Source organism: Leptinotarsa decemlineata, unplaced genomic scaffold, assembly GCF_025532065.1.
Source record: "Leptinotarsa decemlineata unplaced genomic scaffold, Ldec_3_MD MMD2_tig00026294_RagTag_RagTag, whole genome shotgun sequence".
Taxonomy (NCBI): Eukaryota; Metazoa; Arthropoda; class Insecta; order Coleoptera; family Chrysomelidae; genus Leptinotarsa; species Leptinotarsa decemlineata.
In genome coordinates, this window is record NW_027412674.1 from 4,872,283 (window position 1) to 4,895,720 (window position 23,438).

A 23,438-nucleotide genomic window follows, 5' to 3' on the forward strand; every position below is an offset into this window, starting at 1 on the left:
AACCCTATATTTCAACTACTACCTGCTTTGAACATATCAAGTTTTTTTTCTTCAATCTAAAATTATTTTTTATTTATTGAGGAATGAAAGAATTGCAGCATAATTGAGTTTTTTACCCGATATTCAGTGAAAAAATTGGATTTCTGGCTTCTCAATTAATATATTTGAAGACAATGAAACGATACTGTAGTGTTCATTATTTTTTGGTAAATTCAGTATCCTGTTATTCTTTTGTGTTCAGAATATTCTTGGAGAACCATAAAGATGGGATATATAACTGTTTATCTGTATTAGAAACTAGAATATTTCGGTGGTTTATGGAAATTGCTCATTTTTGTTTTCATTTTTTATATTTCTAATTAGTTTATCACTATGAAATTCTCTGTGCCCCATCCCACTCAATCATTTCTCATTTTGTAAAAGCTGATTTATGAATTATTTAGGGATGTTTTAATCAAATTGTGTTACAACTGCAGTGTACGTCTTCCACATATAAACTTTCACATAAAATAGTTTTTTAAATTGATGGACTAATGAAACATATTTTCATATTGTTACTGTTTTCAACATTATTATTTGTAATATATATATATATATATATATATATATATATATATATATATATATATATATATATATATATATATATATATATATTACAAATAATAATGTTGAAAACAGTAACAATATGAAAATATGTTTCATTAGTCCATCAATTTAAAAAACTATTTTATGTGAAAGTTTATATGTGGAAGACGTACACTGTATCACTGTATATATATATGGTAAAATGGATTAATATGGTCTCTCAGTCAAAAAATCAAAAATCAAACTCTGCTTTACTTTGCCAAGCTTTCGCTTCTAATGGGAAGCTTCTTCAGGGCCTATAATTTAATGATTTTTGAATATTTTCGCCTTTGAATAACATTACAAATCATACTTACAGTAAAAATGAGTGAAAAACAATAAATTGAAGATATAAATTGACGTAAAAGTTAACATGTATACGATTTTTTTTGTGGGTTTGACAAATGTCATACCTTCACATAAATGTCATTTTTCAATGGGTATGATGATTTGATAATTTTTTACTGTAATGAAAGAGTTATTGATCGATACATCTTTCATTATTATTATGTTTTTGATGTAGTTCTAGTAAATTACTATATATACTGCTGAGATTATCAATGTCAGTTTTCTTATTCATACAATTAGAAGACTTATTAATTTCCACCATTTCAAGAAAAAAGGGGTTTGGAAATATTTTTTTCTGTATGTAAAACTTTGATATTAGAGTAATTTGGTATATGACCTGTTTCTATAGAGTGTTGTGCTAATGCACATGATTTTTTATTGAGCTTTACATCACTTTTATGTAAAGTTACTCTATCATTAAGAATTCTAGATGTTGTTCCAATATAATTCAATTATATATAGGTATATATATATATATATATATATATATATATATATATATATATATATATATATATATATATATATATATATATATATATATATATATATATATATATGAGCAATTGCATATTTGAACGAGCTCTCTATTTTTTCTTATAGACACAAATTTCGATATTTTTAAATACTTATAAAGATACTTTACCCGTGAGCACCATTTATATTTTTTGACATACCTCGTATACGACATTATAGGTTTGAGTCTTCATGAAATTTCCTTAAATTTACCAAAATTATCAATAAAAAAGTTATCCACATTGTTTCAATTTACTGAAAACACACTGTATGATAATTTCATTCAAAGTTTTTTGTGAAACATTTCAATATCTTGAAAAATATTTAGAAATAGTTCAAAAAGTATTATTACTAGACACCACTAAAGTTATAATATCTATAATTCTCATATGATGTGTAGTATCTTTCATAATTTTTATTTCAGAAAGTGCTTGCAGTTATTTTATGTGAAGAAATAGTTGCGAGCAGTTTCATCGTAACTAATAAAACAGAAATGAAAATTATAAGCAAAATTTTAAGTTGGAATATAGATGAATTTCAGGCTACACCAAATCATTTTTGTCACTAGAACCTCGAGTGTTCGAGTATTACTATTTAATAAGTACATTTCATGAGTGATTATATTAAACCAAATCAACTGAATTCAATACCTCAAATCCTAACCTCATAATATCATATTCGAATGGAATATTTACCATTATTCAAGTTGACATCTGACATTCTCTTAACCATCTGCAAAACATTTGTTTCCTCATCGGCTAACTCCTTGGACCTCCTCTTCAGAGTATCATCCCTTTCCAAGGAAGAATCACCAAAACCACTGTCATCTTGAATTTGACTGACAATTTCGACATTGTCAGATGCGAAACATCCGTCAGGATTGCTATCCAAACTAATCTGGCTGGTTTTCGATACACCTAGTTTACTCAGCTTCTTATGCCTTACGCTATATTCATTGAGTTTGAAGCTGTTCAATGTCAAATCGTGCAAAAATGTTCCTTGAGTAAAGTTAGGGACCTCTATATCCAAATCTATGCTTTCTTCACTTTGATTATGGAATCCAACAGGAGTTTGAGCATCCGTGAAATGGGATTCGGAACTTGATGGAGTCGTAGCAAATATTTTTCTGTCATTGTCATCACTTTTTTGACTGGGATGGTTCACGTCGCACCAGGAGTCTGTTATTAAAGCTGTATCTTCATTCGAAACACTGATTGGAAGTTTATTTGAGTTGTTTTCTTTTTCAGGAGGATCTGTTTCAGGGGTCTTTCCCTCGTCTTCATCTGGAACTACGCCCGTAAAATTATCTTCGAATTTTCCTTTTCTTTTGCCTCCTAGCTTCACTTTCAACTTGGCTTTTGTTTTGGTCTGTTTTGATTCACTGGTTCCCATTTCGATTATCAAGAAATTCAAGCTGAACAATGGTGAACCATTAATAATTATTACTCAACAACTGGTTTGTTTTGTCACGACCTAGTACACATCACAACTAAAAGGAAGTCTACACCTGGACACATTTTTTTAAATTTCGACGCGGTTGCTAGTTTTTGGAATGATTATTTACTCACATTTTCGATGTAAATAGATTGAAACCCGTGTGAAACTACAGAGCGGTTGCGCATCTCTTTGGAAGGGATCGATAGTCCTTCGGTTGTTGGCATCCGTGCAGGAATTGGTAGAACTAGACGATTTGTTCATTTTTATGCACTGTTTGTGATAAATAACCGAGTGGGTCTTCTTGTCGAAGTGTCTGATAATGAATAATCCTTCGATAAGGTCACAAGGTCGTTCTATTTGTTTTGTTTTGTTTCGGTGAATTCGTAATGAACTGAATGAGTATTAAATTTAAATATGAGGTCATGTATTGACGAGTGTGTTCAAAGTTTAGCGTTTTTGTTACTATTGTGTTTGTTTTCGTTCCATGAACGTATTTTATTTTTTGCCGCTCTAAGTGTGCTCAATACACATGTCTAACACGAGATATGTTTTATACAGGATGTTTCCTAACTGCGGTACGAAACTTTAGAGAGTGATTCGTTAGTTCGTTTCAAAAAAGTTCCTATGGACATATGTCCTAAGTTTCTTTATTTTTAAGATACAGGGCATTGAAGTTGAAAAAACGGTATTTATAAAATATCATAAATATCGTTAGGTACAGTGACTTGGTTGAAAATTGCTACAATTATTTGAAGTAATAAGGCGGTTATTCAGCCCGAACTAGATGTAAATTATTAGGACCAGTGGCATACCAGTGGGCACCACAACCAACAATATTGAGAAATAAAAGAATGCCACTGACTTTTTTGTAATTTTTCATTTTTTCTAATTGGTTGACTGAAAAAACAACTTTTAGTCCCTTGTATTTTTTTTCCTAGCTTCGTTTTCGATAGAAAAATTAAAGCCACTTTGTCAGAGTTGTCAGTTAGCAGCGATTCCATCAAGAGTCATTTTACAAACGCTAAAATGGCTGACACTTTATTTATGGATCAGCAAATAGGAATGTGGAAGGAGCACGGATAATTTACCAGGACATATATCTTATCAGAATAATTCTATGTGCTAAAAAAGATTATGTGAAACTGGGAGTAGAAGACCAGAAACTGTTATAACGCCTGCAATAGAAGAAGATATACTTGATGCAATGGAAGAAGATCCTTCAAATAGGGAAGATTGCACTGCAGCTGGAAGTCAGCCCAAAAACAGTATGGACAGTTCTAAGAAGAAACCTCCTATACTCATATCACCTTCAGCGAGTCTAATGTCTGTTGTCTTGGGATTTTCACCCAAGATTGATGTTTTGTAGGTGGTTGATTCATACGATGGCACACAAAAATATTTTTTTACCAAATATTTCATTTACGGACGAAGCAAATTTTTCATGAGATGCTAGAACTTTTACAATGACCATTATTGGTCCGACGAGAATCCCCACGTTATAAGAGAAAGTCATTTCCATCAACAATTTTTGTTGAACGTTTGGGTGTGAATGCTTGGTGACTACCTAACTAGCCAATTTTTGCTACCAGAAAGATTAACAGGTGAACTTTTTGCGAGATCATCCACCTATTTTGTTAGAAGTGCCGGTAAGACGCATCACCTACCCTAATCGCTGGATTGGTCGTGCAGGACCTCAAAATTGGCCAGCTCGCAGTTCTGATATGAATCCTCTAGATTTATATGAAGGCTCTTGTTTGTAAAACTCCTGTAGTGTGAATGTGAATGATTTGAGGAATCGAATAAATGACAATTGCTATGTCATGAGGTATTTTTGAACGTGTTAGACAATCAATGACAAATCGATTGCAGTCGTATAGTTTATCAGAAGGTGGACTTTAAGGTCTAGATTTATATGAAGGCTCTTGTTTGTAAAACTCCTGTACTAGATGTGAATGACTTGAGGAATCGAATAAATGACAATTGCTATGTCATAAGGTATTTTTGAACGTGTCAGACAATCGATGATAAATCGATTGCAGTCGTATATTTTATCAGAAGGTGCACTTTAAGGTCAGAATTGTTTATTATTTACTTTTGGTTTTTATTTTATGTTATACATGGATAGTTATTAAGAATTGTTTTTCTCGATAACGAAGCATGATATAAAGAAAACACATGCGAAAAAAAAAGTATTTTTAGTTGCTTGATCTAAAAAAATTAAAAATAACAAAAAAAGTCAGTGGCGTTCTTCTTTTTCTCAATATTGTTGACTATGGTGCTCACTGAGACGCCACTGGACCTAATAATTTGAATCTAACTCGGGCTAAATAAGCATCTTATTACTTCAAATAACTGTAGCAAATTTCAAACAAATAGGTGTAAGGATATTTATGATATTTTATTATTACCGTTTTTTTTAAACTTCAACGCACTGTATCCCTGAAACGAAGCAATTCCGGACCGTAGTTGGGAAACACCCTGTATATTATTGGATTACAACTTTTATCTAGGAATTATGTATGTTTTCCCCATTCGTTTGTAGCCTTTCTACCTACGCCTTCATATCTTTGTATCTGAAAAAGAATGGAAAAAAATGTGCAAATGTTTAATTAAAATTTTGAAATTTTCCGAGTATAATATATAGACAGTATGACCAAATCGTTGCTAAAAATGTTGTAACAAGAATCAAATTTCCAATGTTTTTTATCAAATTAGAGAATATCGAAATCATTCTCATATAATATTACATAACTCAAAATTCCATAAAAATGGTGGTTTTCCCACATACAAGTATTGGAGCACTTTCTCTTGATACACGTTTCGTTAACCAAGTTAGGATCATCAGAAAATGACTGAAAGTAATTCCTACCAACTAAGTTACATTTTTATATTGAATATCTCTTTAAAATCTGTTTTTCCATAAACTAGTTGTCGTACCCTTACAAATAACAACTCTCAGAAGTCGAAACATGTGCTGACTAAGGATTAACGAGGTCTTACCTTGTAACGTTCAATTCTACCATAGATTAAATATTTCATAGGAAAATATCAACATTACCATCTAGTCTATGATCTAAACAAATTCAATTGATATAGAAAGTTCTCAAACAATTGAAAATTGTTTGAGAGCAAATTGGTCAAGTGTAGTAATATCTATCTGAAAGAGTTTAGTCTGTGCTGTTCAATAGATTCCTGTGTCATCCTGCAACTATAAAAAGATGAGTGCCCCATGGATCGATCCTTGGACCCCTTCTGTATACTATTTATAATAGGCAATTTCATAAACATATACGTCACTTCTCAGTTCACTATTATGCGGACGCAACACAACTTCACATGACCTTTAAAGAAAGTGATATTCGTCTTGCCTGTGGCCATATGAATTCCGATCTACAAACTTTGGCTTCCTTATCGAAGAAGTTCTGTTTGACGATAAATCCAGCTGAATCAAAAGCATTGCTTTTTGGACAACAAGGAGCACTAGTAAGAAACAAATACAACTCAAACCTATTTCTTGACAATTCGCCGTAGATATTTCCCAGTTGTGACAGGAATCTTGGGCTCATACTAGATAACGAACTGGAATTCAGTTATCATATTTCCTTTTTCATAAAAAAAGCATTTATTGATTTGAAACTCATTTACTGTAATAGACATATATTGTTCTGTCACATCCTAACTATGCTGACTGCATATATGGGCCTGCTTTATTTCAAACTGATAATCGCCGACTTCAGACGATACAAAATTCATGTGTCAGGCTTATATATGGTCTTCGGCTTTCTGAACTAGGTTGGATAGATATGAGGAAAAGGTGTTTACTTTATTTTTGTTCTCTACACAAAATTATGTTGTTTAAAAAACCGCGATGTCTTCACAGTAAAGTGGAATTTCTCTCACAAATCCACGATGTGAATATCCGTCCTAAAAATCAGCTTACGTTTCCTCGGTTCAAAACTTCTTTCATCAAGTCATCGAGAGAAGGAAATATTAAGAGCAGATAGTTGTTGGTTCACAGATGGATCAAAAAAATGTTTTCAGTCGCAGACCCAGAACAGAGATATCAACCTGCCTAGGAAATTATGCGGCTGAGAGATTATGGAAGAATCCAACCTCATACACAAGTCAATAAAAATACTCTCGGACAGTCAAGCGGCGTTGAAAGCACTTGGCTCCTACTGAGCAACGTCTAAATTGGTAGCAAATTGACAAAAACGACTCTCCTCGATATGAAGACCTAACAGATTGTCTCTGGTCTGGATTCTGGTGTGGATTCCTGGCCATACTGGCCTGGAAGGCAATGAGGCCGCTGACTTCCTTGCAAATGAGGATGGTGCAAGCAGCTTTATCGGACCAGAACCTGTCATTAGCATCGCTACAGGCTTTGCCAAACAAAAATTGAATACCTGGATGTCAAAAAGATTTATGGACTTCTCGCAGAATCTTTCAGGATTGGCTCACTCCAAAGCGTTTATTCACTCTTCGAAGCTTCATACCAAGCAATTGTTAGACTACAGTAGGGATGAACTACAATGTGTAACAAGCCTTCTTACAGGTCACTGTCATTTGAATCATCATATGCAGAGACTCGGACTGTCGGAAGACAGTGTGTGTCGCCTCTGTTTGAAAAATGGTGAAACAGCAGAACATATACTCTGTACCTGTCCCGCTGGGGACCGAATCAGGTTTTTAGAGTTCAGTAGAGTCGTACTCTTACCATCTGACCTAAAAGACCACTCACCATACAAACTAATCGGCTTCTTTAAGAAGCTACGTTTATCCGGTCGAGTGTGAATAGGTGTGAGCCACAATAAATCCTTGCGGGTTGCAGTGGTGGGTCGAATAGACCCACCCACTTTGGACCTAACCTAACCTATCAAATGATCTTTTTCCCACAATATAGCCAAGGTTTATAATACCTATGAAAATGAGAAATCTTTCTACATTTACATTTAAAAATCAGTCACCGCTCTTATTGCAATTATTATTGCAAATAAATTAATTATAGATGAATTAGTTGAGGCTTTCGCGGCCGAGATTTTCAGTGTTTCATTCGGGTTTGAAGGCCATCGTAGTTTGGAACGGCATCCTGACGTTTCGCCAGCAGGCCAGCTGGCTTCTTCAGAGGTTTACTCATCTTATGACTCACTGGTGAATAATTACCAAATAATTTTTTGTTCTGTATTTTGCATAAAATTTTGAGTTTCCCTGTATGGTCTGGTAAAACTTTTGAAAAATTATTTGTTTCCAGGTTGAGTGGAAGAGCGCGTCTTTTCGGTCAAGACCGAACTGCTTGCCTTTTGCCGGATTACTATATGAGTTTGTATTTTATTTCATTGTTCTATTTTGTAGTCTGGGGTAATAAAATCTATCAATATCATTATTACTATTAACTTTTTTACCTTAATATGCGGTAGTCAGGCCCCATCCCCCGAAGCCCCGATACATTCAGAAGGGCACGCCAGCATTATAAACCAACTACCAGTCCCCACACCGTGGGGTAAGTGATCATTGGGTCCGAGAATCATGTGCCCTGAGCAAGCGCAGTGAGCCAAGAATGACAGCCTTTTGCATCTGTCCGGCTAAGATTTCTGCCTCAGTTCGGTGTGATTTTAAGATTCGAGAGTGGAGAGGGCATCATTCCACCAAGGACTCCAATAATCAGAACAACCATCTTGACAGAGTGGTCTGGATAGAGTCTGCGGGGTTCGAAGAGAAAATCTCGATATTTCATCCGTTTTTCCTCTTCTTTTTGGACGATATTCTTCTAGCCAGGAGCTGAAAACTCCACGACAAATATCGTCTTGCTTTGGTGGTCGAGAAGGAGTACATCAGTCTCATTAGCTTGTATGAGCCTGAGGGTGGGTAAAGAATAGTTTCAATAAATTCGATACTCCTCTTTCCCCACAATGGTTTCAATATCTCCCGGAGCGTAGGGCAACACCGGTATCTCGTCAATACCGTAAGAGTGCCGCAGATGGTAATATAGCACACTTAGGGCTGCGTTATATTGATGGATATAGGCTGAGACCGCATATGCTGAACATGCTGATAGCAAGTGCATTATTATTATTATTATTAGTATTAATATATTTTAAAGCAATTGAACGCAGTTTCAGAACCTCCCGAATTAATATGTTTGAATATTTGATATGTTTCGAATCTGTGGCTACCTTCATAGAAGACAGATATATTCATAAATGATTGTGCATCATGAATAAAAGATTTATTGCTTTCAGGAACTCTCTTATCTAGAAACATTCACTGAAAGTTCAATCTTAGTTTTTTCAGTGACTTTATAATAATACCTCTGCCAAACATCATTTCCATCATGTTCACATATTTTTCATCACAATGTCCGCCATCTTACTTAGATCATATCACAAAGATCAAATATTGAAACTGAAATCCAAAAAACCCGACTTAAGATCTGATGTTTGAACATTTCATCTCCCGTCGTTTTCAATGATAACCTAGTCAAAAGTTTTAATTACAGGCATTAGTATTTATAGCATCATTTATGGCCCTTGATAAAGCTTTCTCTAACAAAACGTGACCAATGAGTGAATTTACGGATCTAACAATCTAAGTTTGCCTAAGTTTGTATAATGAAGAAATTATTCAATAAATGGACAAGCAAAACAGGAAATCTAATATAATAATACTTTTACGATGTCTAAATTCATTCATAAATGAAAATGTCATTACACATTGATTTTCAACTGAAAATTATGAGGCTGTGAAATCATTATCTTACACTTTGTACAAATTTTGTTTTGATGATAGCATAAATTTGTCAGGATGAAGATGAATGGTAGAATAAAATTTTTATATATTTTTCAAATAATCATGGCTCTATGTTTTGAGCAAAAAAACTTTGAACGAATTAGAACTCACGAGGCAGTATGAATACTAGTTTCGTTATATCTCTGATTCACAATCTTTAAAAAAAGAGTGTATGTGTGAACTTCGTTCAAGTTCATTCATGGGACAACCTGACGATAAATGTTCTTATTTGAAATGTTAAGAGTACTTTGAGAAAGAAACATTTAATTCAATTTAATATTTTGAATAATTTGATTTTTTCAGACTTTAATAATTATTATTTGTATCTGTGTGTTAGGAATCACACTTCAAGAGGTAAGACCTCTTGAAGTGTGATTCCTCCAGAGGTAAGACCTCTGTTTTTTTAAACAGATCTGAATTGAAAAGTGGAACTGAATAAGTGTAAAACACAACACAACAACAAGCCACATTCTGACAGACTGCATAAAATAAGACCTCTTTATGATGCACTGAACAGAAACTTCTCAAAAGTTCCAATGCAGCAGCAATGTAGGTTATTTCACTATCATTTCATTTCAGGTTTATTGTTGCTTAATATAATTGTTATTTTCAACTATTCTTTTTTAATTATTCTTTTTTTCTTGTTTCAGGGATTTCAAATCATTTTATATAGTAGACAATGGAAGTCCGAACTAGTGAAATTCACTATAGACAGGAATTTCATGTTACATTCGGTGGCTAACGCCATACCAGACATATATCTTTTTATTGAACAATGTCACAGTGAACCCTCCTTAATATTTGGTAACGAAATTATAATGTCCGAACAAGGAGTACAGCAGGGAGATCCACTTGGACCACTATTATTCTGCCTTTCTATTCATATTATGACTAAAATATCCACTGAATTCAACGGCTGGTATCTGGATAATGATTCAATTGGTGAAAAAGCAAATGTGGTTACACAATAAGTCATTCGAAAGACCTGGGACTTGAACTAAATTTCGAGAAATGTCAACTCATTTTTCTGGATAAACAGGACCCTAACATCATCGATCAATTTAACCTAATAGCTCCTGGTAAACGAGTAATTGAAAAACCCAATTGGTTTCTTCTTGGTGCCACATTATCTGATAATGCCTTAAAATTTTGTTTGGAAGAAAAATTACAATCACTTCGTGTCATGTGAGGACGTTTATCTATTTTACCAACACATGTCACATTCCATTTATTGAAGAATTCATTAGCCATTCCAAAATTATCGTATATTTTGAGGTGCAGCCCTACTTGGCATGACGAACAGGGATTACAAAATATTGATGACGAATTAAGAAGGATGCTGAAACTCATTACTAATAACCGTATCGAAGACGAAACTTGGTTACAGGCATCACTTCCAGTTTCTAGAGGAGAATTAGGAATTCGTTCAGCCACTTCACTCGCTTTGCCATCATTTCTGTCCTCATTTTGCAGTGTTTCCGATTTGATAGAAATTATCTTACAATACCAAAATATCTGATTGTGTTTTTGATCGGGGAAAATCTCTTTGGGAATCTAGAACTGGCCAAACAATGAAAATTGAAGACATGAAAAACCAGAGGGCATGGGATAAACCATTACTAGATCAAGCAACTAGTATTTCACTGAAGACAGCTTCTGACACTTCAAAAAATAAGGCTTGTCTTCTCGCAGTAACTGTGAAAGAATCTGGTGCTTGGTTAAATGCTGTTTCTGTAGCATCACTTGGGACTCTATTGGATGACGACTCTTTCAGACTTGCCATCATATTTCGACTTGGTACACCACTGTGTGTTCAACACTTTTGTAAATGTGGTGCATTTGTGGTTGAATCAGGTACTCATGGGTTGAGCTGCCGTTTTAGCGCTGGTCGTTTATCTCGCCATTATGCAAATAATGATCTAATCAAAAGGGCTTTAACTTCAGCAACAATTCCTGCGATTTTAGAACCCATAGGCACAAGTCGAGATGACGGAAAACGGCCGGATGGTATGACACTTGTTCCATGGAAAAATGGTAAATCTGTTGTTTGGGACTTTACTTGTGTACATTAGCAACTTGCCATCTTCCTGCTACTTCTGCGAAAGCCGGTGCTGCTGCTTCTTTAGGAGAAAGTTCCAAACTACGGAAATATCAGAATTTGGGAAATAATTATATCTTTCGCCCAATAGCTATTGAAAAGTTTGGTGTTTTTGGCTCTGAAGCCTTATCTTTCATCAATGAAATTGAAAAAAAGGTAACCGATGAAACCCACGAATCAAGAGCCATATCTTTTCTCATTCAGAAAATTAGTATAGCCATCCAAAGAGGAAATGCAGCTTCGTTTTTCGGTACTCTCCCTGATTCCAAAAACTTTGATGAAATTTACTTGTTTCCTGAAAACCAATTTCATGAAGAAAAGAGAGGTAATAAGAAACCAATTCATGAAATTAAAATAAAAGCAAATGGAAAAAATACTTTCTCTCAGCAAAATTCTCAAATGGGTTTCAAAGATATTTCGGATTGTTCAGTGATAAATTCTTTAGTCAAAACCTTTGGATTGAATGGTTTAAAAAATATTGGTAACACCTGTTTCATGAACAGCGTAATTCAGTGTTTATCAAATACGAGATGGTTATTGGAATATTTGAAAAAGGATGAATTCATGAAAGATATCAATACTAGTATTTCTAGTATGAAGGGTGCTTTAATGAAATCTTTTGCAGAAGTTATCAAGGAGTTGTGGTCAGAAGATTCATTTGATAAAGTAGTAAATACAGCCTCCTTAAAAAATCAGATTCAAAGTTTTGCTCCTCGATTCATGGGTAATTCTCATCAAGACGCCCAGGCGTTTCTCCTTTATCTTTTAGAAGGATTACATGAAGAGGTTAATATAATTAATGAGAAACCTAAACCAATCTTAACGGAGATTGACGAAAAATTGAGCGACAGCGGAAATGCACAAGAGTCATGGCTCACATATTTGAGGATGCATAACTCTTAGATTGTAGATAATTTCGTTGGCCAATTGAAATCCACGATGAAATGCACACACTGTGGATACTCTTCAGTAACATTTAATCCTTTCTGGGATTTGTCTCTCTCCATACCACAAAGAACCCACCAATTGAGTTTGTGGCAATGCTTGGATTCTTTTACAAGCGAAGAAACTTTGGATGGAAATGAAAAACCGACGTGTTCGAAATGCAACGAAAGGAGAAAATGCACAAAGTCCTTATCAATCCACAAGTTTCCCTTTATTTCAGTAACACATTTAAAAAGATTCTCTCCAACGGAAAGTAGAGGCAAATTGAATGATGTCATCGAATTTCCTCTAGAAGGATTGGATATGGACAACTTTGCAGCAGAAAATGTGGCTAATTGTTATAATCTATATGTACTTTTAAATCACAGTGGGACATTATACAGCATACTGCAGACACCCGTATACTGGCGCGTGGCACAAATACAACGATTCACACGTGTCACCAATTTCACCAAGGTCGCTTGTGAATGGAGAAGCTTACATTCTCTTTTATGTAAAAGATGGAACAAAATCGCACCTTTACGATAACCGAGGGAAAGTTTCTTTGTGCAATTATTATTTATTTTTTGTTAATTTCAAATAAGTATTTTATTGATTTGATTCAATTATAATTTTATTAATAAAATAAATAAATAAATAAAAAAAACTATTATTTATCATAATTCTCAATCCTGGGAGTAACAATTTTTTTCGGTCAAAATACGATTGTTATGTAATTCGGTAGAATCAAATAGCATCTCACTTCATTTACCATTTTTAAACGCGTAGGCTTCGTTTGATTTCTATGACAGGGAAAAATAAATGAGTTTTTGATATATGTCACGAAATGTCACACGTTTATGCATTCGGTTAGATATTAAAGATGTATTCAAATGAAGAAAGGATTTATATGCCATTCACTAATGCAAAATCAAATAGAAATCATCTTTTGGCAAACTACAATTATTCGATTCCCTAATAACCACTTTATTGAGTTTTGTGAATTGAAATAATATGTCAGATCACTACATGATTCCTTTTCCTTATAATAACTCACGGGGAAATGCTCAATAAAAAGAAGTTGTGTGCTGCTTAGGAACAAACTTCCGAACAAATTCAATTTGGAATCCGAATTAAAGGTACCTACTCCAGAAAAGTTTGTTACTCTGACTATGAGGAAAATTGAGATTTGATTTTTATCCCTCATAGCTGAAGTTTTGGGAGATTGGAGAGTGTATTCATTTTCGACAGTTGTGAAAGATGAAAGTTTGAAATGATATGTTTGTTTGAATATGGTTAACAATGTTTCTTAGTGAATTTTGGAGGTTCGGACTTTCACTGTCTGGAATTGTTTAAACAGATTTTGAATCTATAGATGAGGAAATAAGTGCCATAAATGAGAACAAATGAATGATGAGTTTGAAATTTGAAGAAGTTCGAACGCTGATTTGTAAAAAAAAACAAAATTATTTTGACGAACATGAAAAAATAATTGATGATGTGAGAGAAAAGACTTTCAATCACGTTACCTCACGATGTTTCGATTGTTAGCATACCCAATCAATAATAAAATTTATACCGATAGCCATCTTGGTTTCTGACAGGTTGGAGCATGGCTCCCTTACCCTTAGGACATCAGTACCGGAGAAAGTACATGTAGATGGACGTAAAACATCATATCCTCAAATATTTGAAAGGCTTCAACATAATAATAATAATAATAGGTCTTTATTCCCATAATGATACAATAAATAAACGGGAAAGGCTGAAGATCAGTTGGTTGCACCAAAAGATGCAACCTCTGTTTTTCATCTTAGGCCAAAAAAAGAACTATATATACATGTATACACAATACATATACACATATATGTACCCATATACACACATACACATATGCAATGCAAAAAAAACGAAAAAAAAATCGGCAGAAAAAATAACAGAGAAAAATATTCAAAACTATTTACAAATTGTTGAGTGAAAGTACTAAATATATAATTGACATAATAGTATATTAGACATAATTATAAACGGTTAGAAAAAAAGAAGGTAGTAATGTTAGGAACCACCATTCTTATTGACAATGGGTGTACATTAGATTTCGTTCAAATATTTCCGTTTCAATGCTCTTTTGAATTTTTTCGAAGACATCAGTTTAAATTCATCAGAGATTGAGTTGTACACTCGTGCGATCTGGTATGAAAAAGATTTTTTGAATAATTCTGTACGGTGTATGGGGGGTGTTAGTCTTCCCCTGTAACGAATGTTTATATTGTGGACATATGAACGGTATGACAATTTCTTGTATAAATATTTGGGAGCTTTTACAGTGATAATTTTATGATATAGACAAGCAGCATGTAATGATTGTCGTTTTGCCATATTGAGCCAGTTGGTATCTTTGAGTTCATGAGATATATGTATGTTGGCCACGTTTGATGCCGTGTATTAGACGCAGACAATTGTTTTGAACAACCTGAATTCTACGTTTATCTTCATAATCAATGCATGGCCCATATAGACTGTGCTTCCAAAATTAAATCTGGATAATACAAGAGATTCACAGAGTATGGTTTTTACTTTTTTGTTGAGACATTATCTGTTGGTATAAATTTGTTTGATGATCATATAGGCAATACTGATGCATTTATTGATGTGATGTTTGAATTTCAAGTTTGAATCAAGGGTGATACCTAAATTTTTTGCATGTTCAGTCGGTGCAACCACATCCTTGTCTACAGTTAATTGAAAGCCATTCAGTTCTCTTTTAGTCCCAAAAACCAAAACTGAACTTTTACTAGCATTGATTTGAAGACAATGCTGCGCAGAGGTAGAAATCAATGAGGCTATATCTTCATTTAGCTTCTGCATTGCAGTAATCATGTCCGAAGGGTGGGATGAAAGATGTAATTGTGTATCATCAGGATATAGGTTTATTTTGGAGTATTTGATTACGTTCACAAAGTTTGAGATATATAATATAAATAGAAGAGGGCCTAAAATCGAGCCTTGTGGAACACCGCGATTTATCTTCAATGGACTGGATACTATATTATCTAGTTTAATTCTTTGCACTCGCTCGCTCAAATAGTTTTCAAAAAGTTGAACCGCGATATTTGACAAACAAATGGATTCGAGGATAGTGAGGAGAATAACGTGATTTATCGTATCGAAAGCTTTCGAAAAATCAAGCATAACAAGTGCTGTAGCTTTTTTATGATCAAGTGCGCTGAAAACATCATCTGTAATGTTCAAAATTGTCGTTTCTCAGCTATGAGGTGGGCGGAAGCTCGATTGTGTTTCTGGTAGAAGGTTTTTAGTTAAAACAAATTCAGAAAGTTGGTTGTAAATCACTCTTTCAAATAACTTAGAAACAGCTGGCAGAATGCTAATTGGACGCAAATCTTTGAAGCTATCTGGATTACTTTTTTTTGGAAAAGGTATTACCAGGGCTTCCTTCCAACAATTTGGATAATCACCTGTTTGAATGCAGACATTTATTATGTGTGTTATGTAAGGTACTATGAAAGGACAACACATAATCAATAATCTGATATTTATGCCATCGGAGCCTTGAGCATTACTTTTTATAGTGTATATGATTTTTTGTATATCAATTTCGCTTATTTGTTGGAAGGAAAACTCAAGACTCTTCTGCCTTTTATCATTTTTGTAAAATTCCAGAATTTCAGGATGCATTACCAAGTTGGGATTTGAATTCACGAAAAAGTTATTAAGTTCATCAGGCTTCTTAAGTTCTTCTGGAATATCAGTAGGTTTTTTTTTTATTTATATTAAGTAAACCTAGTTCTTTCCAGACTTTGTTCACACCATTTGTTCGCATCATATGTTGAAAGTAAGCTCTTTTTTCATTTTTACATGCTAGAGTGGTATAATTTCTCAAAGATTTATAATACTCATAATGACCTACATTTTTCGATCGGTTCCACCTAGCGCGAGCCTTATCTCTTAGTTTCATTAATAGTCGTATATTATCAGTAATTCAAGGGGAATAAGGTTTTGTTATTCTGATAGTTCTCAGTGGGGCATGATGGTTGAAGACCGAAAGAATGGAGTCGTTTAAAAGTTGCAGTTTCTCGTTCATACCATTCAGATCGTAAATCGAAGTGAACGGAGCATGCCGGATATCTGAATAGAAATCGTCTATAGAAAAATTCCGAAAGTCCCTGATAACTTTAAATGTTTCCAGTTTTTTTTGGTGCCGAAGTAAGTAACTCAGCATATATGAGTTCATGATCCGACATATAATCTGCTGGTACAACAGCAGCGCATTTCACGAAGTGTTCAACGTTGCTTGTGATAATTAAATCGATAAGAGTCGAAGTGGAGAGTGTAGTACGGGTAGGTGACTCAATAATTTGTGAAAGTCCGTAGGCTTCAAGCATACAATTGAGCCATCTTGAGCCATCATCGATATGGCTTTCGGAAACAAAGATCAACAGGTGACCTTCTATCGTATCTCACCCATATTTGGAATTACGCAATCGAGAAACATGGAGAATCAAGAGCTGTTGCGCTTGATATTTCTAAGGCCTTTGAGCGTGTGTGGCATGAGGGTTTGCTGTCCAAACTTTGATGCTATGGCTTGTTGGATCATTTCTGTGCATGACTCTTCAGCTTCCTGAAGGAACGTTCCCTGCAAGTGGCCGTTGATGGATATCTCTCGAATATTTTTACCATCAACGCTGGTGATCCCCAGGAATCCATATTATCTCCAACCCTCTTTTTATTGCATATCAACGACTTATTGGAAAAAACCAAGAATCCAATATATTGCTTTGCTGACGACATCACACTTGTCTCGTCATTCCATTTGAATTCCAGGACATCGACTACGGAGGTACATCTCCACTAGCAGCAGGAGGTTGCATATCTTAATGAGGATCTAGAAGTGATTTTGAATTGGGGTGATGTAATCAGGTTCAATTCAATGCCACAAAAACCCAGGCATTGGCTTTCCCCAAGAAGATAAATATCTCCGAACCGGATAATGTCAGGTCAGACAATTTCTCTTTCTGCTTCGATAAGTTTGCTGGGGGTTAAAATGGACAACAATATGTCTTGCCACAATCATGTCGCTGGAATTGCAAAGGCGGCTTCTCAAAAGCTTGAAACACTGTTCCGAACCAGAAAACTGTACACACCTCAGAAGCTTTAATGCTTTATAAAGCTCAGATCAGACGCTCTTTGGAGTATTGTTCTCATGTATAGAGCTCTACCCCCAAACATACCCTGAAGTTGCTGGGTTGATAGCCTGGAACATTGAAGAAAGGCTGGGGATTTGTCTCTCTTTCATAGATACTTTCACGGGAGGTGTTCAGATGACTTGGCACATTTGATTCCACCAAGAGCGGTACATATCAGAAATACGCGACGTACTGTGGCTGCTCCTCATTTTGAGGTTCAACTCAGTACATCTCGAACTTCACTGTTTAGGAAATCTTTAATCTGGCGAACTGTGTTTATGTGGAATAAAGTTTCTGTGAACCTTTTTTAAATTGATTCAATCTTCATCGATTCAAATCCAGTGTGGATCGCCACTTTCGCACAGGAACCGCTCATATAGCACCTTAAGGATTTTCCTGTTGTGCTTGTGTTTTGTTCTTGAAAAAAAAGATTTCAACTCCGATTTTTTTAATGCTTCTATCTCGTGTCGAAAGTTCTAATCACTGTAAATGAATGGGGGAAAACAATATCGAATAACATTGAATGTTGACTGAAAATGATTTTTGAGAAAGTTACCACATATAAGACAGAATCATCTCCAACTTCTTATATTGAGTATCACAGAAATGAGATCATTTTTCGAGGAATATTAGGTATCGAAAAATATTGTGTTATCTAACCTTCTTGACCCGCATTGCAGTAATATATAATTATAGTATTTAGTCATTCATATAGTGGTACTCAGGGCCGAGTTTTAAGCAATAATTCACTTCATCAATTATTTTAGGTTTTTGTTTATTCATAAATTCAATGCACATATATTTTATTGCCAGCAAAAGCGATAATTTCGAATGTATTTATCAGAAAGCTATTACGCGTCGAACCTACAATAAGACGATGGGGGACGATGCGGGAGGTAGAGGAGCGGTCTAAGCAATGAAGCGCCATCGCCGAGAACGCGATCCGAACGCGGGCATACACGTGAGGGCAGGCGTCGTTGACGGTTGTGTTAGTTTTGCGAATTTCTTTATAGGCAACATAATTCGATTCTCGAAGCTTTTCATTACCAAGTACAATTGACATTTTTTTAGTTACTGTATTTTTGAAGTAAAAATATAAATTACTAGCTGTTGTCCGCTCTTATATTAACCTAGGGCGGAAGCTACTGAATCTAGAATCTTGAAATATGCAGGTAGGTTCTTTGTATAAGTAAACATCAAAAAGGGAATCTAGAATTTTCTAGAACTATTTGTTCAAAATGGTCTGTGACAAACCAAATTCTACGCGGGTGTAAGTGAAACTGTGATGCAGAATAAAATTGGATGCGTCGGCATCTTTTATCAAGTATGACTTTTTGCACAAATGAAATATTTTTTTCAACGTACTCACAAACTGTATACAGGATATCATTTATTTCAGGTGGTGATCACTTGTCATATTTCATGAAAAAAATAAACATGTGTCCTAACTTACTTTTTTTCCAAGTCAAAGTGTTACTCAGAATGTTTTTATGCTCTATAAATTATAAAACACAGGAAACCTAAGTTAACATAATCCGAATATCCTCCACCCGATTCAATCTTCTGCTCTGTGTGATGAAGGAGGCAAGAAATGCTAATAGACAGTGAAAAGCCATATGTAAATTTTGCAAGTAGTAGTTTGTGATAGTATCAAACGTTTTTGAAATATCAAGAATCGTCAAAACACTGATAATAATAATAATGATAATAATAATAAAAACTTTATGCCTCTGGAGAGAAGGATCTCCATCAGTCATTGAGGGTGGTGGAAGAGTACACGCATGCTATCGGTATGAAATTCGGGATAGACAAATGTGCAATGGTCCATCTTAAAAGAGGACGATGCGGGAACTACAGAGAGGATGTGCAGCTCGTAGATGGCAGCATCCTACACCATCTGGATGCCGGAGAGACGTATACTTACCTCGGGGTGGAACAACGCCACTCACAAGAGGTAACTGCAGTGAAAAACTCTCTTCGCGGCAAGTATCAGCACAAACTTCGACAGATCTGGTCGTTGGAACTGTCGGGGAAGAACAAAGTTGCTGCAACAAATATGCTTGCCGTTCCAATCTTACTCTACTCGTTTGGAGTAGTGAAGTGGACTCGGGAGGAGCTGTATCAACTCGACGTAAAGACATGAAAAATGATGCATCTCTATAGGAGTTTGCATCCCAAATCGTCCGTTTCACGGTTGTACTTCCCCCGACAACAGGGAGGCCGTAGACTTTTGAGTTTGAGGTCTACATGACAGAATGGTACTGGAAAGTAAAGTCGTCAGGAGTTCGGATCCCCTTCTCTGCATGGTCCGTGACTATGAGAGAACAGGAATTGGAGCATTTCTCTTTAGGACAGGTGCCTGAGCAGCTGATGAACTTGGTTCAGTTTTCGACTCTGAACGTGGTGACCACAACTCTGTCATCCAGTAGGAACCCGTTAAGCAAAAAACTCGTATAAAAGCCACAGAGATCACCTTACTTCTGCGGAAGCACAAGGATGAGCCAATGCATGGGGTCTTCTTCAATAACATTGGAGACCTTGGCTTATCAAAGCGCCTGACCTTCGCTTGCCAGGATGTTGTCTTTGACACCTCAGTCTACCGCAGTCGCGTGATGGATATAGAGGTTCCTGACACAAGGTGCAGGGCCTGCCGCGAGGAGCCCGAGACCCTAATGCACTTGCTATCAGCATGTCCAGTATATGCGGTCTCAGCCTACATCCATCGACATAATGCGGCCCTAAGAGTGCTACATTACCATCTACGGCACTCTTACGGTATTGTCGAGATACCGGTGTTGCCCTACGCTCCGGGGGATATTGAATCCGTTGTGGGAAACGAGAAGTGCCTAATTTATTGGAACTATTCGTTCCCCACCCTCAGGCTCATACAAGCTAATAAGCCTGATGTGGTCCTTCTCGACCACCAGAGCAAAACGATATTTGTCGTGGAGTTTTCAGCTCCTGGCGAGACGAATATCGTCAGAAAAAAGGAGGAAAAACGGATAAAATAGCGCTTGCTCAGGGCACATGATTCTCGGACCCAATGATCACTTACCCCACGGTGTGGGGAGTGGTCATTGGTTGGTAATGCTGGCGCGCCCTCCCGAATGTATCGGGGCTTCGGGGGGTAGGGCCTGACCAGCGCACACTGCGGTGAAAAAAAAATAATAATAATAAGACGTTTAATAATCCGAATTCACAATTACATGACCAGTATGACAATACATATATTTTGTGATATACAGATTAATTGGCCTATTGTCAGCTTTCTGATACGAGATCAGGTGCTGTTGAGGCCCAGAGGGAAAATGCATATACTAAGACTAAGATTAATATATTTCGAATATTTTGAAAACTGCCAGGATATTAAATATATTAATGTTGAGATAGCTTCTCTTTTATTATTCTTTTGAACGCGCCATCGACTTTGTGAAGTCAGTGATCCGGAATTTATTCAGAAGATTTCCCGTGCAGTATGTGAAGGAACGTTTGAATATCTCTCTCTTATGGGGGGTATAGTTATAATTCCACTTTTACGAATATTGACATGGCTTCTAAAGATGATTTTTTGTGTTAATAAAGAGGTTTTTCGTATTTTAAAATTTTATAGAAGAAACAGGCTCTGTTTATTTCCTTCAGTTTATGCGACACTCTCTGTCAAATATCAACTTCAAACAAGAATTTTGTAATTTCTGAATGCGTCCGGAATCTCTATTATCTAAGCACAGCCCATATATGCTTTCACAGATGTTCATGTGTGAGAGAACAATTGAATCACATAGTTCTTTCTTTGTGCTTTGATTTAGAAATTTTCTCTGGAGGTAGATCATTTTCAAATTAGCATAGCCAATTCTCAACTTTGACGTGACTTGCTCTGCGAATTTGAGTTTATTGTCAATTATCAAACCCAGATTTCAAACAGATGTTCTGAAAGAAATAATCTCATTAACCATACTAACGTTCAAAGATGCCTGCAATTCTTCTCTGATTCTATCATCACAAAAAAGTATAGCCATTGATTTTTTTGGATTTATTTTCAATAAATGTTCATTTGATATTTCAAAAAGTTTTTGTAGATCATAGTTGAGGAAATATTCTGCTGCTGAAGTATCTGATGGGTTAAAGGAAAAATATAGCTGCGTGTCGTCTGCATATAGATGATACTTGCAACGAGTTAATAACTTTACGAACTGTGCAGTATAAATTGCATAAAATAATGGACCCAAAATACTCCCTTGAGGTACACCAGTGGTGACAGTAATCGCCGTCGATGTCTCATTTTTATACACTACTCGCTATAATCTGTTTGTTAGGAATGATTTTATCAAATCGCAAGCTCGCACAGAAAATTCGGTATGATTTAGGATTGCCAATTGAATTCTATGATTCAACATATCGAACGCTTTTGTGTAGTCTAGGAGTACCAGGATCGTTGCCTTACTTTCGCCTATTCCCCTCAGAACATCATCTGACACATCACTCGATACAGAGCTACAGCTGTAACCTGGTTGAAAACTTGATTGTTTTGCTGATAAATAATTTATCGAGTTGATAAATAGTACTATTTGAGACTTAATGGCTCTTTCGAGCACTTTTGAAAGAACAGGTAGAATCGAAACTGAACGTAAGCGTGAAAACTCTGATTGTGAACTTATTTTTGGCAGAGCTTCCTTCCATAACTTCGAAAAATAGAAGTTTTGTATACTAGAGTTAATTATATACGTTATATGTGGCACAATAAAGGGCCAGCATAGTATTATTAGAGTAATATTAAGGTTATCACATCCAAATGCCTTAGACTGGTAAAAAAACATTGTATTTCTTTTTAATGCTCAGTTTTTTCAGTTCTTGCCATTTTTGTTTTTGATTGAGTTTTTTAAATTTATAGTTCAGATACGCAATCAAATTTGATTTTCATTCCAGTTATAGATCAGTCCGGTAACAACGTGTACCAAAAAGTTAGACAAGCTAGACAAGGATGTGAAAATTAACAATATTTCCTTATTTTTCGTATTTATCGTCTATCAATTCCACGTTCGACACTCAAAACGTTCTTTATATATCTTAATAATTTTGAATGTACCTAGTATTCTTGTAAATATACTTTATTGTGCCCATTCTACGAAAATAATTAAAAATGATAAAATATTCAGGGGAAGCAGGTACAAGATGATCCTCTTAAGGAAGAATACTCACAGTTAACACAATAATGTAGAATTAAAACATGCAATGATAGGCAAAGCGTGTTAATCCGTAATTCCCACAGATGGGGACCTTTCTTTATATTGTTTTATTACTATTGATAACAAACACGACGATTCTCATTGTAATAACCACATTGTCAACATTGTCATCTGTTACGTTCCTTCTAATGAATAATGATTATAGAAATAATTTCAATGAAAAAAATTATCTTCTGTCCACACACACAATATTATCAGTTTCCTCGTAGAAACCTTAGGAATTAATCGTAACGTCTACTCGTGATTTAAAATAGA

At 35.3% G+C, this 23,438-nt stretch overlaps 1 protein-coding gene across 3 annotated transcripts in view; it reads right to left on the bottom strand.

Annotated features, from left to right (window-relative positions):
• Positions 1-23,438, bottom strand: part of capu (formin protein cappuccino) — a 138,274-nt gene that overhangs the window by 105,144 nt on the left and 9,692 nt on the right. The window contains exon 1 of one of the 3 annotated variants that reach the window (XM_074180204.1): positions 2,187-3,339. The exons of 1 other annotated variant lie outside the window; for it this stretch is intronic. In XM_074180204.1, the coding sequence (XP_074036305.1) occupies positions 2,187-2,883 (697 nt within the window). In that variant the 5' untranslated portion in view covers positions 2,884-3,339. Of the gene's footprint in view, positions 1-2,186; positions 3,340-23,438 lie in introns of those variants that run through there. One more of the 3 variants, XM_074180205.1, reaches the window with a different exon arrangement.